This window comes from Durio zibethinus, chromosome 1 (genome assembly GCF_047325235.1).
Source record: "Durio zibethinus cultivar Kanyao isolate XHJ-2024 chromosome 1, ASM4732523v1, whole genome shotgun sequence".
In the NCBI taxonomy this organism is placed as follows: Eukaryota; Viridiplantae; Streptophyta; class Magnoliopsida; order Malvales; family Malvaceae; genus Durio; species Durio zibethinus.
Genome location: NC_143162.1, coordinates 12,169,377 through 12,185,205, shown reverse-complemented (window position 1 = coordinate 12,185,205; position 15,829 = coordinate 12,169,377). Strand labels below are relative to the sequence as shown.

Below are 15,829 nucleotides of genomic sequence, written 5' to 3'. Positions count from 1 at the left end.
TTTTTTCCTCCTTTCATCTTTTTTTTTATTTTCTTTTTTTCGCCTTTCACCTTTCACCATTTTCTTTTCTTTTTTTTTTCATCTTTCATCCATTGTTAATATCTCTTACACATTAATCTTTAGGGCAATAACATGATTTCATCATGAGCACACCTTTGTCCAACATATGATTATTCAATTCGAGCATTCACACTTGATCTAAATGGACTTTTCAAGGTTGTAATGTAGGCCATAGTATGGGGTAATGAAAGAAATGGATAAAATAGGGCTCAATATATATGTTTAAAGGGTTCAAAATCAAAGGATCACCACTTGATACAGCCTGGCATTTTGTCCCACTCTATATCATTTCACTACTTTTCTCTTTTTCTATCTCATTCTTCATAAAAAGATTCTCATTTCTTTGCCCCAAATCATTTGTGACATTTATTTTTTCTTTTGCTTTTCTTTCTCTTTCCATCTTTGAGACCTTTTGTAATATTTTTTTTTAAATTACCCCCTAGTGTAAAGGGTGATCCTTGGTTTGGGTTCTTTAGAAAAAGAAATATAATAGGCTCAAAAGGGTAGCAATGAATGATTTTTCGAATGGTAAAAGAAAGATGACAATTTTTCATCTCAATTGTGAATGCTTTCCTTGAACGTTATCTATTGAGCAAAAATAAGCCCATGGATCTGTATAAAACACTACACATCTTTAAGACATTAATTTCACATCTGCTAGTAGCTGGCTTTTTTTACTCAAATAGTATCCTCAGATCAATGTGAATGAGTTCTCAAAATTAAATCTCAGAATTATTGTTATCATTGTCTAAATATTCATCATCTAAAATTTAAGAATGGGAATGAAAAGTTATGAAATGTGACAAAGCATGGAACAATGGTTGAGTGACAAAAAAAATGTAATGAAATGCATTAAATTGCCTTTTATTGAAATGATAACAAACGAAATCATACTGCTTAAAAGAAATCTAACATTGCTCTAAAAGAAATCCTAGAATGACAAAAAAAATTTTCAACCAGCCTTATCTCCATTCTCCAAAATTGTCCCCCTATACGATATGTGAAGAATCTTTATTGATATCTTACCCCTCAATTCATTGTCTCCGGACCCTTTCTGACCAATGTGTTCTTGATTTTCACTTAGAGTATTAACATTGTGATTTGATAGTGGATTGCCACTAACATTAGGTGTTGTTACTTTTTCTTGATCAAAACTTACCATTTCATCCTTGATTAATCATTGCACCTTATGCTTTAAAGCAGTGCAATTTTTAATAGAATGGCAAACAATTCTATAGTGGTAGTCGCAATGGCCTGTAAGATCATACCACTTAGGATAGGATGGCTTAAGTGGCTTCACATGGCTGGGGGTAATCAAATGGTTGTTATAGAGTTCTTGATATAACTCTGTATAAGTCATGAAGATTGGATCAAATACAGGTTTTTCTCGAGTAATCCGTTGCTCTCGTGAACCACTTGCTGGGTTAGTAGAGCGAATTTGGGCTCTTGCAAGAGTTTGAATGTTAAGGTTTTATGTAAGATCTTGAGGGCTAAAAATTAATCGGTATGTGGATGAATAAGATGGTTGTGGAGCTAACTGGTATAGGTAGGATGAGGCATTATTCACAGCAGGATAGTATGGAAAGTAACCTTGGGGTGGATAGGGTTGATAACCCCTAAATTATTGTCTATCAAAGCTCACAGCTTGAGCTTCAGTTTCTTTCTTTTCTAATGCCCTCTTGGTTTCTCCTCCTTTCAACTTATCATTTTTTATGGCACTTTCAATAATTTCTTCAGAGATCACCCTGTCGGTGAAATTCTTTGTTGCATTTCCTATCATCTTTTCATAATAGGGAGACTTCAAAGTGCTATCAAATAACACTGTAGTTTTTTTCTCAGTAGAGGAGGTTGTACTTGAGAAGCAATATCCCTTCATTTCTGGGCATACTCTTTAAAAGTCTCATTAGTTTTTTTCTCTAGGTTTTGTAAAGACAAACTATCAGGGGTCAAATCCATGATATGTCGATATTAACTGATAAAATCATAGGCCATGTCATTCCAAGAATGGATGCAAGATCTATCTAACTGGATATATCACCTAACAGTAGAACCAGTAAGACTATCTTGAAAAATATGCATTAGTAGCTTTTCATCATGAGCATGGGCTGTCATCTTTCGACAATATATGGTAATATGAGTTTTTGGGCACTTTGTGCCATCATATTTTTTAAATTCTAGTACTTTGAACTTAGAAGGAATGACCACATCAAGGACTAAGCAAAGCCCAACAGCATCAACTAAACCATAGAAACCAATTCCTTCCATAGCCCATAGCCTTTGTTCTAGCATACTAATTTCGAAGTTTTTTTGAGCTTCCACTTTTATCTTTTCCTTATCTTTTCCTCTCAATTCATCTAGATCAGGGTTTTGAATTAATTTAACTACCTTTTCAGTAAAGACAGGATTCACATAGCTATAGTAATGTCCTAGATTATAAGCTGATGGCATTTCAGGATATATAGGATATGTGAAGTGTTATGGTGGAACCTCTTGTGTAGATTGGGCTTGAGGTGGATCAAAACCAGGTGGATATAAGGGGTCAGTCATTTCTTACGATACAGGGCCTTGTTGGTTGTGTTCTCTTCTACATTTTTCCCCTTATTTAATTTGTTGAGAGCATTCAAAATTTTACTTAACTCATTCTCAATCTTTTCCTGTGTTTTTTTTAGCTTTTCAAATCTGTAAGAGTTTTTCTACTCCATTTGTCTGGTTTTGGCTCTTTTGTTGTATCGATGGACAGGGTTCTCGCTAGATGGAGCTATCCTTAAACTTTTAGCACCATAATTATGATTAAAAATGCTATGCTAATGCTTTATGTATGATACGTTGATGCATGAATGAAATGTACATTTTCATGAATGAAATCTAATATGAAATGGATGCAAATGATAATGTTAAAACATGATCATGAAAATAATATAGATGCATAAAATCAGACAAACAACATGGTTAGTTTCACAGATGAACTGAAAGTGATGTCGATGCATAATGTTACATATGATAATGAAAATGATGCACAAAGCCAGACAATCAAAATGATTAGATAAATATTTTTATTGTGTCCTAGTTTCAGGGTATACCTATCATTGGGTAGAAAGGGCTCTATCTTAGGTTTAGACACTTCTAAGGTTCACTATATGTGGTTCAAGGTTAAAGTCTAAAGGTTTTCAAATTACTCCTTACATCATTATCCATCACAAACTAGTAAGGCACCCTAATCCTCAACCATTACAGGCTACAAGTGAAAAAGGTTCAATTTAAATGGGAGTATTTTGCTAGCCACTGCGGAGGCATTAAATATCACAAAAGCAATAGGTACCTTACTCCCTCCTAGAGGGACGGAGCTTGGGTATAGAGCTCATGTTATGCATATGCATATGGATGACATAATTAATAAAGTAAATAAACATGAATGAATAAAAAATCTATACAAAAGGTTCAATTTTATTAGGCTTTTGGATAACACAAATTTATTTGTTGGCTTGACTCTCAAATTCTCCCCAGTGGAGTCACCAAGCTATTATAACGTCTAGATCTAAGGATCCATTGCTAGACATTGACTTAAGGAGTCACCACTAATCCTTTTTTATTTAGGTGCGATTGGCTACCTAAGGAATCTATCCTTTTAGGGAACACCTTAGTTTAAGGGTCCATAAAAGAATAGGTAACCAGAACAGGGTTCAGGAGTTCGATTATGTGTGAGGAAGGTTATAGCACCCTCAAAATGCCCATCAAAAAATGGTACCATTTTAATTTTATGTTATCCAATAAGCCTTAAAAATTTACCAAGTAATTAATTATTGGAAATTATTCTCAATTGACTCTAATACTTTTAGCAAAATTTTGAGAAAATTCCTTCACCTCAAGAGTATGCAAGAAAAGCTATTGTTTCACTTACAGAGGCTCTATCGTCGGATTATTTAACATTAAAGAAAATCTAAGAAAATAAAAAGAAAAGAGAAAAAAATGATTGCTTTTGTATAGGAAAAATTGATACTTTCAACATTTCCCTAAAATATTTTTTAGAAACTTTAATTTCGAGCCCAAAAATATTTTTTAAAAGTTTATTTTCAAGGAAAATTGATACTTTCAACTTTTCCTCAAAAATATTTTTTTTGAATTTTATTTAAAGAAAATAAAGAAAAATAAAAATAAAAATAAAATAAAAAGTATTAAACAATTCTAATCTAATCAATAAATAATAATACTACTAATAATAATAGTAATAATAATAAAAATAAATGAAACAATAAAAAAAAAACCTGAAATAGCTCGGTTCGGCGTGACTTAAGGAAGAAATGACGGCTCGAAGATGCGACTCAGCTCGGATTGACTAGCTTTGAAAACAGCTCGCACTCGGGTTGAACGCGGGTCGAAAGCGGGTTGACCTCGGGGTCGGGTCGTCTGACTTCAAAACGTGCGGATCCTCTGGGCACAGTAACGCCAAAACGACGTCGTTTTCAGTGAGTATAAAAGGCTATCCCTTCTATTTTTTAGCAGATCTCTCTTCCCCCTTCTCTCTCTTCTCTTTCTTTTCTCTCTCTTCTCTCGAAACCGACGAAGAACTCTGGTTGAATATCGCCAGATTCTGGAAATTTTAGTCGAAATTTGGGTTTTTCACCGGAAGTTCATCGAAAAATGGATTGGTTTATGAAAATAGTCATCGAAAACTAGGAAGCTAGTCAAAAAATTCAAACTTGGCCGCAAAAGTCATCGAAAATTTTCAAATTTTGTCAAAAAATTCAATCAAAATCTGGAAATTTTTCAAAAATTTCCAAAAAAAAATTCACCAAAAATTCTAAAAAATTCCTACCAATTTCTAGAGCTATTCTAACGCTCAAAAACCCTTTCTTAGCTTCTGTTTCTTCTTTATGTCTGTCTTTTTTTTGTGTTCTGGTCTTTTGATTCGTGAATCTATTTATAGGGATTGATCAGAAGAGTTTCTGATCAATCCCAACTCCTCTTTGGATTGGGATTCAATCATTGAATCCAATATGGACTTTGATTGAATCCCAAATTCACGGTAGGATTATCCAAACTTCATTCAAATCTCAGCCAAATAAAAAGAAAAAGAAGATAAAATCAAAATAAAAAATATTAATAGATAATTAAAAAAAATAATTAAATAAATAAAAATATTAACAGATAAATAAAAATAAAAATAAATAAATTATAATATATAAATAGATAAATAATAATAAATATATATTAATAAATAGTAATAATAAATAAATAAATAATAAATACCTAAGATAAAATAAATAAATAAAATATAAAATATAAAATATAAAATTTAAATAAAAATATAAAATATAAAATAAAATGGGCCTACCTATTTGGACCAAGCCTAATTGATCCGAGCCCGGACCAAATTGGGTGTCTACAGAGATGATTTGCCTAATCCCATAAATATTGATGCTATGAAAAAAATATTTTGCTTAAAGAAAAAAAATGAAAAAAAATAAAAAAAGACTCAAGTCGAAAACTTGAAAGTGCGATTTGAGTTAAAAGGGCGTTCATCTAAGTTGAAAACCTGAAAAAATGACTTAGATAAGGAGGATATAGCATAATTTAGGAATTTGCCAGCATAAAGGCTAGCATGTTTCAACGAGTTCTGAGTTGTTAAGTGTATCAAGTGGTTGAGTTTTCAAAAAGAATTTAAAATGTGTTATCATGATTATTTGATTATTCATTTTAGGGCATTTTTATCTTAATAATCCATCTACGTAATTTTTTCCTTTCTATTGTTCAAAGCCAAAATTGTTCCATCATTCCTTTCAAATAAGAAATCTCATTCCTTATTCTTGTCTTTCTAATGTTTATATCACATTCTCAATCCATGCCTTTTAACCTTACAATAGAAAAAATGTGTGATTGTATTTTACATTTTACAACTAAAATAATGATTGATAAATGAATAATAGCATGAAAGATTCATAAATTACTTTGAAAATGTTGAAAGTGATAAGGGCAAAGATGAAACATTTAAGGTTTGGTATTGGGAAAAAAAAAAGATTTCTCTAAAAAGAAGAAATGGGTACTAACATTGAATCCAAAAAGTGATTAAGAACTAAGTCGGTCTTGTTTGTATTGCTCAAAGCTTGAAAAGTTTGAGATCCAAGGGAAAGAGTCTTGAGAACTTATGTACCACAATTGAAAATACATTAATTGACATTTGCATCACATGCATTGCATTTAGGAAAATCTAGTGCATGAATCTAGGAAACAAAGATATTGCAAGATCTAGTATGGAAAAGATAAATATGAAGACTTTCCAGTGAAGGAACTTCAAATTCTCGTTTGAAAAGAAACCTCTGAGATAAGCATTAATCCTTTAAAAAGGATATTTTAAGAAAACCAGTCATGTTCAAGAAATATTTTTCAAACTTTTAAAGTTATGGAACCTATGTTCAAATGATCATTTTTCAATATTAAGAATGATTTCTAAGACTTCTAGGCATAATCTTTTAATTTTTTTCTGATATGATCTATATGACCTCCGGGCATAATCATCAAAACCTTCAAGTGTTATCTTTATTTTTAAAAGTTGTGTGCCTCTATTATTGAGAAGCCTTTATTTTTAAAGTTGTGTGCCTTTATTATGGAGAAGCCCTTATTTTTATGTGCCTCTATTATGGAAAAGCCCTTATTTTTAAAGTTGTATGTCTCTATTTTTAAGGTGCTTGTCAAACAAAAACAAAAAACAAAAAAAGAGAAAAAAAAAAGTGAATATTTTGGACCCAAACATAACAGGTTGTCTATGTTTTTGTGCATTCCTGTTGTACAAGAAATCTACAAAGAATGGTAATTGTAGCCACCCTATTTGGTCCCGACCCAAACCAATTGGCCTAACCCGCCCAAATCAATTAAGCCCGATTTGATGGAGCCTGAATGAATCCAAGCCCAATTATCAAGTTTTCTTATTTTTTATTTTATTTACTTTTATATTTTGATTTTTATTGCATTTATCTATGTATATATACATATTTATCTTATTTATCATTTTTTCTTTCTTTTACGTTATCTGCTTAAATATTTTTTTTATTATTTATCTTTGTTTATCATTATTTTATTTGTTATTTTTTTTTATTTTTTTGGCTTAATTTATCTTATTATTTGATTGTAAAAAAATGAAAAAGAAAATAGATGATTAAAAAAAATCAATGGATGGTAATCGTTTGGCAAAAAAGGGTGATGATCGAGTATGAAATTTGAGGATTGAGTTTATCCTTAAGTGATAACTTATTGTTTAAATTTGGGATTTTAAAAAGGGATAAAATTCAGGTTTTAATCCGATGAAAAAATAAATTGTTTTTTTGAAGAGTCCATCCTCATTTGAAATGCTAGTCAAACTTAAATTCCCACTTATAAATAAACCTCCAATACACACAATAGGAACACACAGCAAAGAAAGAGTAATTAGAAGAAGAGCAAAAGAGCAACAATTAAAGCAACAAAAATTTTTTAGATAAAAAGGAGTTTTTGGTAGAAAATTATTTTTTGGAAGTTTGGGGTTTTGAGGATTTGATTGGTTATAGTTTATGGTTTTGAGAATTCCAAAAGCTAAGGCATCCAAACTAGTGATTTTTGGTGAATTTTTCATAATTTTCTAGATTTTTCTGCAACCTTTGAAGTTTCTAATGAAATTTTTGAAAAGTGATGACATTTCCCAATTTCTTGTCTAGCTTCTTCTTAGAAAAAGAAACATAAGTGAGAGGTAAGAAAAGAAGGAAAAACGAGGTTCTAAGGAAAAAAGCAAATTTTGAACTTTTTATACTACCACAAAAATAATGCCGTTTTGACTTTAACTTACCTAGGATCCGTGCATCGCCCCGTTTGAAGACCTGACCCTTGCCGCACAACCTAGTAACCCTTTGTTTTCTATTGAAAGCTCAAGCCAAGCTGATCATATAGCCTAGCCGATCATTCGAGCCACTCCTCTATGCCTACAGCCACCCATCCCAAGCGAAGCAAGTAGAGCTGTGCCAAGGTATATATTTTTTTCATTTATTTATTATTTTCTATATTTATTTATTTTCTTTTTTCCCTTATTTGTTAAATTATTATTTATTCATTTAATTATTTAATTTAATTTAGAATAAGTTTTTCTCTTCAAAGATTTTTTTTTTTTAGGAAAGTTAAAATATCTTTAAATAAGAAAATTTGAAAATAGAAGAAAGTTAGAATATTAATTTTTCCTAAAGATAAATTTTTAAAAAAATTGAGGAAAAAGTTGAAATATCAATTTTTCCTTAAATAAAAAATATCAATTTAAAAAATCTAAGGAAAAAGTTAAAATATTAATTTTTTCTTAAATAAAAAAGCTTTCCTTATATAAAAATATTTTTTAAAATTAAAGGGAATAGTTGAAATATCAAATTTTCCTTTAGAATAATTTCAAAAGTTGTGAGGCAATAGTTGAAATGTCAATCTTTCCTGTAAAAACAAATTTCAAAAGATTTAGAAAAAAGTTGAATTATCAATTTTTCCTTAAAATTTATTACTTTTTTTATAAATTTGAGGAAAAAGTTGGAATACCAATTTTTCCTTAAATTGAATAAAACTTTAAAGAAAAAGTTAAAATACTATTTTTTTTCAAGAAAATTTCAAAGAAAAAATTTAAGGAAAAAGCTAAAATATTAATTTTTCCTTAGAATAAAATTTTCTAAGAATTCAAGAAAAAAATTGAAATATCAATTTTCTCTTGAAACAAAACCATTTTTAAAATAAAAGAAAAAGTTGAAGTATCAATTTTTCTATTTAGATTTTTTCAAAAATAAGAGGAAAAGTTGAAATATCAATTTTCTTATTTAAGTATTTTTCAAAAAAATAAGAAGAAAAGTTGAAATATCAATTTTCTTGTTTAAATATTTTTCAAAGATTTTTTTTGGGAAAAAGTTGACATATCAATTTTCCTATTTAAACATTTCTAAGGAAGGAGTTGAAATCTGAATTTTTCCTTGAAATTAAATTTTTATGAAATTCATGAATTTTGATAAGACACATATTAAATAATCCAACAATAGAGCTTTTACAAGAGAAATAGTTTTTTTTTGTATACTCTTGAGGTGAAGGGATTCTTTTAATTTATTTTCAAAATATTGGAGTCAATTAAGTAGTTCCCAATAATTAAATTATTCAGTAAAATACAAATATTTTTTAAAGCTTTGGATAACACTAAATTTAGCTAGTACTATCATTTGAATAGGTGTTGTGAAAGTATTATAACATCCCTCACACGTAACCGCACTCTCGGATCCAGTTCTGATTTCGTAGACTATAATCTATATTTTAAATATATCTAAGTCAAGCTTGAAACTTCTCTTTAAAGTGAAACAGATTTAACTATATGATCAATCGTACTTTGATAAAAAAGATTGGTGGTAACTTTTCAGGTTACGTCTAATAATAGGTAAGGACAAATTTACACTAGGGTTAGTGGGAGCAATTGCCCCCATTAAAATCCTAAAACCCTTTTTAAGCATATTATGATATTAGACAAAAGTTTTAATTTGTTTACATGTTGTCGCTATTAAATTGAAAGAGAAAAAAATATAAAGGGAAGGGATTTAAAAATATTATAAAGTATAGACATACTTTAATAAAAAAATTTGACTCATTTCAAAAGAAAATGAAGTATTATATATAAATCTTAATAAATTTTGGCTTATAAATAATTATTTTATATAAGTCTCACTCTAGGTTAATTTAAGTTACAACTTAGTATTACTTTACTCTCTTTCGCCTCTTATTCTCCTTTTTTTTTCATTTTGCAGACTTCATTTTTTAGCTTATGTGAAATATTATTGTTAAAATGTCCAAGTCAAGCATAAAGTGATAAAATATTTGTATAAAAGAAAAAAATGCAATTAAAGCTAAAATAATCTTGTATAGTAAAATATAGATAATGGCTAAAATAAAACTATAACAAAATACTCATAATATAAAAATTCATTTTTAACATATCAAAGTACTTTCTTCTCTGGTTGTTTTTCTTATATATTGATTATGTGATAAGGTATTTATTTAATAATATTTAGAATTTTTAATAATATATATTTGATGTAAAATAACGTTGTAGAGATATATTCTAACAAAGTTGTAGAGATGTAATTTAACAAAATCAAAAAATTTAGAAAAAAAAACTAACATCAATTTTTAAATTATTCAAAAAGTTAAAATATATATAAAAGAATCATGTTGTTGGTCTTATTTTGCATTTTCATATCTTATCTTATGTCTTATAAATATAGAGAAATAAAATTAGTATTTGATTTAAATTAATTAAAGACAAATATCATTAATAAGAGAAAGTAAATTTTAAAGAAAATATTCGAAATCTAATAAAGATATATATATTTTAATATTGACAATGAAAAGGAAAATCTTACATTTTCTACCTGTGAAAACTATTCAACTCAATTATATAATGCTATTTTCATTTGAGAAATAATAATATTATGTGTTTGTGTTTATTTGATATTTAAATATTTGATATATTTAATATTATAAGTTTTTGTTATATTTGTGTTAATTTTTATTTAAATTTTTTATATATTTGATATTATAAAAAATATTTTAAATTCTTTTATTAAAAAGTTCATTTTATATTTAAAAAACATTATCTTTGCATTAAAAGAAATTTAAATAAATATATATAAATTTGTCTCCACTAAAAAAAATTTTGGATCCGTCTCTAATGATGGTCTAAGAATATATATATATATATAGTATGACAATTACCTTTCGAGCGTGAAAGCACAGTAGATTGATAAGTTTCAGTCGCAGCACATTTTTTGTATTTTGCAGTAAGCTGCCAGCCAGTAGGAATGCTATGTGTTAGATCAATTGAAAAGAAAGCCGGACATTTTTATTATTATTAGCAAAATTATCTAATTAGAAATGGCCCCAATTTGAGGCCCCTCCGGTAACATTAATCTCAGTGCTTTAAAGCGTCTTTTGAGTGTCAACGCTTAAAAGGCTAAACATAGAGCAGAACAATTTTTTTTTCCTAATAGAAGGGTTTTAAAGATCCAAAAACTGAAACCCAGTTCTAAAATATTGGGTGATTAAATAATTTCAGTCAGACAACACTTCGCTTTAATTCTACAAAAGCTTCAACGAAGCAGTTAGGTTGCAGAGCTAAAAGTAGGTAAGATTTTAGGACATACTAATGCTTCATGTAGTCTAATGCAATTAAGTGAGACAATCTGCACTAGTAAATGGAGCAGATACAGTAATAAATTCAAAGAAATGAATTTGATTAATGCAATGAGACATTTCTGTTTAATAATCTTTGTCAACTTGTAAAAACTTCAAAAGCATATGGGGGATAAGTGGGTTTTTCCCATGTCACTTTATAGCCAGTCATTTTCAGATGAAATGCATAATGACTTAAAATAGCTGACTTGGCTACTACAGATATTCTTGAGAGTGCACATAAATAAGCTCACTTAAATTGCCACCCAATAAACAAAAAGCAGAAGCTTGTAGTAATTAAAGTTGGGAGTTTATGACAGCCATTGAGGTGTTGTAACGACCGACTGTTGTGACAGCCTCTCCAATCCTTTTGGTAGGTAGCAAAGGGTTAAATTCGCTTCCTCCTGAGTCTGGAGTTGTTATATTCAACCAGCCATGCCACTGCAGCATCTATCAAGAAATGGGGCAGTGAAGCAAGTCCCTGAGGTTTCCTTCAATAATAGTGATAGAGGTTGTCATGAGAGAGAATATGGGGAATTGATGTCTGAACCATACAATCGACTTGCCTATTCACATTAATTAGCAGCCATAAGCGAGTACAGCTAAATGCTCCGAGTTAACAATAATAACAATAGTAACATTTATCATCAAAAAATACACAAATGGAATTACAAGCTCTTCTAAAAATGTATAAACCATGACATTTCAATTACACGTCGGGATGTTCTAAAAATTTATTATAATATATAAATTAAAATTTAATTCTAAATTTATAAAACACTTTTTATAAGATAAAATTTTAAAATTTTAAAATCAAAATAAACAATATTTTACAAGTTGGGTACAAATCTATAAATAATATTCGAGCGATTATCAATCAAATGAGAGTTAAGTATTGCATTTTGAAAGTCACCTTTAGAATTTTAAGAGCGCTAAATACTATACTATGAGAATCATTTCTAAATTCTCAACGTCTGGTCTAATTTTAGTTTTATGTGTACACTTTTGTGATTTTATATATGCTTTATGCTGACTTAAGAAGAATATTAAACTTTAATGAAAGGAATTTGTATCATCCTAATCTCATATCGAAATGTTAAACAAATTGAGACTTAAATCAAACTTTTAAAGCACATTTTGTAAGACAAAACATGAGATCTTCAAATAAAAATAAGCATCTCAAAAATTGAGTACGGATCTCTACATAAACTGACCATAAACAAACCACAGCAGTTCGATTTATAAGCTGAGAAGAGTTTGTGGCTGTTAGCTAGAAAACATTTACATATTGAAGTGCATTAGAGTCCAACTAAAGAGAATTTTTTATTTATTTTCATGGGAAAAGTTTGGTCCAATAAATCAAATGTGCTCGTTTGCTAGTGAATTAAACAACCCCGTGTATGAATTCTGACATGTTGCATTTGTCGCTGTGCTTAAAAGTGGCTTCAACATCTATACATACCTCTATAATCCACATCCAGAAATTCATCAGTCGCTTCTTTGAAGCTGGTCATTGCCACATTTCTATTAAACAGGAGATGATAGAACCTAGCTGCATTTTGCAATACCAGCAAGAACAATAAAAATCTGCTTGCAAAGAGGGAGAGATTGCTACGCTTAAATATGCGGCAAGAAACTGTGGTATAGGGGACACAGGAAGCTTACACTGAAGCAATCATATTGAACACATAACAGTTGCATAATTAATCCTTAATATTAAAAAATAAAAAGGAACAACACTTCATCTAATGCGCACAGCCTTGATGTCAATCCAAATCTCTTAACCCTTCAATGCTTTCTTCGCTAGCATAATGCAGGTAGAGAAAATTAATACGCTTAAGAGATCCACAACAGTGGGGCATTCCAGCAAAGGTCCAATTCAGAATCCATGCTCAGCTCAATTGCACAAGAATAAGAATTTTAAAGGAGATCAATTATCTTAATATCTTCATTATCTTCCCTCTCACAGCAAGCTGGGAATCAACAGACAGTTTTTTGAAGCACAAAAGACGAGGGCAGGGTAAAGCACAGAGCTTCTTGGTATGATTTGCATGATATAACAGGTTGGCAAAGTTTTTCTTTGAAAAAAGCAAGTGACAAAAATCTTTCATAAAATCCCAAGGACAAAGACATCAATCAATGAGAATGAAATTATTTATACAGATGCTTGCAAACACTTGTTGAACAACCGAAAAGGAAATAAAAGCAATAACAAATCTATTGGTGTTCTCCGCTACCCAGTACTAGACATTTGCTGGTACAGATCAGATTTCCTTGGACCAGTCAAGGAGTATTCTAGTTACAAAGCCCAACAGAGCAAAAAGATATTTTCTTCATCCAAGAAACCATCATACAAAATATTTGCATTCCATCCGTTGGTAACAATTTTGTCCATAAAACTTAGCAACAAAATGAGCTCTCTTATTCACTATTATTCATCTTATTATTGCATCTAAAATGCAGAATATTAACAAAGACGCACAAAACGTATATACCAGCGACAAGAAGACAAACTTTGAACACAAAATCAACTAGAACCAAGATGCAAATTTACTCAGAAACCAGATTATATAAAAACAACACAAAGCTGGACATCAGCAACAAGACGGAAGGTAAAACTCCCTATCCTACTTCCTTTACACTGATATATGGTGATAAATACAAGAAAATCTTTTTTGTTTTTCCACCTTACCCTTTCTTATTTTCGTGTCGCATGCCTCAGATCATTCTTCACATTTTTTCTCCTTCTTCATGATTGTCGAGTTCCCTCAAAGCCAAAATCAAAACACATTTGCAAGTTGCACATTTGACATTTACAATTTGAATCATCGCAACCCAAAAAGACATTTTATTCAGAATTGTCTCCCCTTCCCAAAGAGTCAAGCCCTTCAGTTCGGCTACGAACAATCCTATGAAACACCTCCCTAACCTGCCTCTCCAGCGGCTCTAAACCTTCCTTCATTACATCATAAACCTGCCCCAATTCCTTCACTCTCTGCCTAACCTCCCCTTCCTTCTCCTCACTCAACGGAAACTCCACATAATCAGCAAGTTCACCCAACAACCGCGAACACTTCTCCATCTGATAAATCTCCCTCAACAACCCACAAGCATTTTTCCTATCCCTCTTCTTTGACTCCTCCATAATCCTCTCGTGCAACGAAAGTATTGGAGCCGCCCATGACAACTGCCTTGGCACATAAACATGAACTTGCAAACCACGATCCTGGCATGGAATTGCAGCCACCAAAGCCCACATTACAAACAACAAAACACAACCCATTGTGTAAACAGGCATTGCAAGTCCATTGGTAGCCACAACCTCATTCCCTCGTGGCATAGCCAAGTTGTTCCCAATTGCCTGGAGCTGTCTAGCAGCAGACCAAGACCTCGAAACGCTCCAAGACAACGACCTGAAATGCCCTAAAGAACGATGGTGATGATCCTTGAAGTGACTGTTGCTATTACTGTTTCTTCCAAAGGAACGATTCCTATGAGCCAAAGCTTGACCGGAATCTTTCTCATCAAGCATCCCAATTGCTAAATCTATCAAGGCCTTTTTCGCACGACGAAATTGCCCTTCTCCTAGGGCTCTCTGATAACAATTATTGTTATCATTATTATTCGTATTATTATTAACATTACGATCACCCAAAGCGCAAAGCACGATTTCTAGAAGCTTCTGCCATTGCCTGATCTGTTCAATTCCGTCACGAATCGCGTTACAAACATCAAGCGCCTTAACAGTACGCTCGTAAAAATCGGCAATCAAACGGTCCATGGGAGGTTTCATCACATGAGCTTTATTGTTAAAAAGGATGATCCGAAATTCCTCTTGACAACAAAGGAAAACGTCAAGCAGTTTCCGAACCCATGGAAGAGAAAGCAATTCATCAGAAGGAACAGAAGATAAATCGTGAAATCGGTCAGCTACTTGCCTTTGAAACGACTCCAGCTCCACTTCTTGCGAGGCCGATCCATCGTTCGGCGATTCCATCGCATGTACCTGATCCCACAGGGATAAAAACGAACGCCCGATACTTGTCGACGGTGCCGAACTTCCTTGATAATCCGTCGCAGGCATTTTCACATCGAACAATAATAATTAATATTTGATTATTAAAAAATACTATCAAATTTGAATTTAATTTTAATCGGATCGAATATTTAGGAGAGACAATTCGGGAGAAATGAGATGATAAAGAAACCGAGAATACCTGATGAAACGAAAGGAGACTTAAGGCTGCTATTATTCAAAATATTTTTCGTTTTCATTTTTTTTTTTTTTCAATTTTTTGAATTTTAATGCGCATGTTTATTACACAAAGTGAAATTTGTCTTCAAAAATAAAAATTATAAAAATGTGATTGGTATGTTTATTTTTAAAATAAAAATATAAAAATAATAATTAAGTAAATTGCATCTTTTAAAAAATATAATTAAATAATAAAAGCAAATTCTAATAAAATAAATAAAAAATAAAAATAAAAATCAATTCATAATGTTAATAAAAAAATAAAATTTTATTTTAATATTGGACAAGTAACATCACCTCTTAATTGTTATAATT

General features: G+C 30.7%; 1 protein-coding gene across 1 annotated transcript; it reads right to left on the bottom strand.

Moving 5' to 3' along the window:
• Positions 1–13,659: 13,659 nt before the first annotated feature.
• Positions 13,660–15,585, bottom strand: LOC111312142 (protein BYPASS1-LIKE-like). The gene is made up of 2 exons (XM_022912175.2): positions 15,477–15,585; positions 13,660–15,321 (listed from the first exon to the last, which is right to left on the bottom strand). The coding sequence occupies exons 1-2, from the start codon at positions 15,532–15,534 to the stop codon at positions 14,108–14,110; spliced, it is 1,272 nt and encodes a 423-aa protein (XP_022767910.2). The 5' UTR covers positions 15,535–15,585; the 3' UTR covers positions 13,660–14,107.
• Between the last annotated feature and the right edge of the window lie 244 nt (positions 15,586–15,829).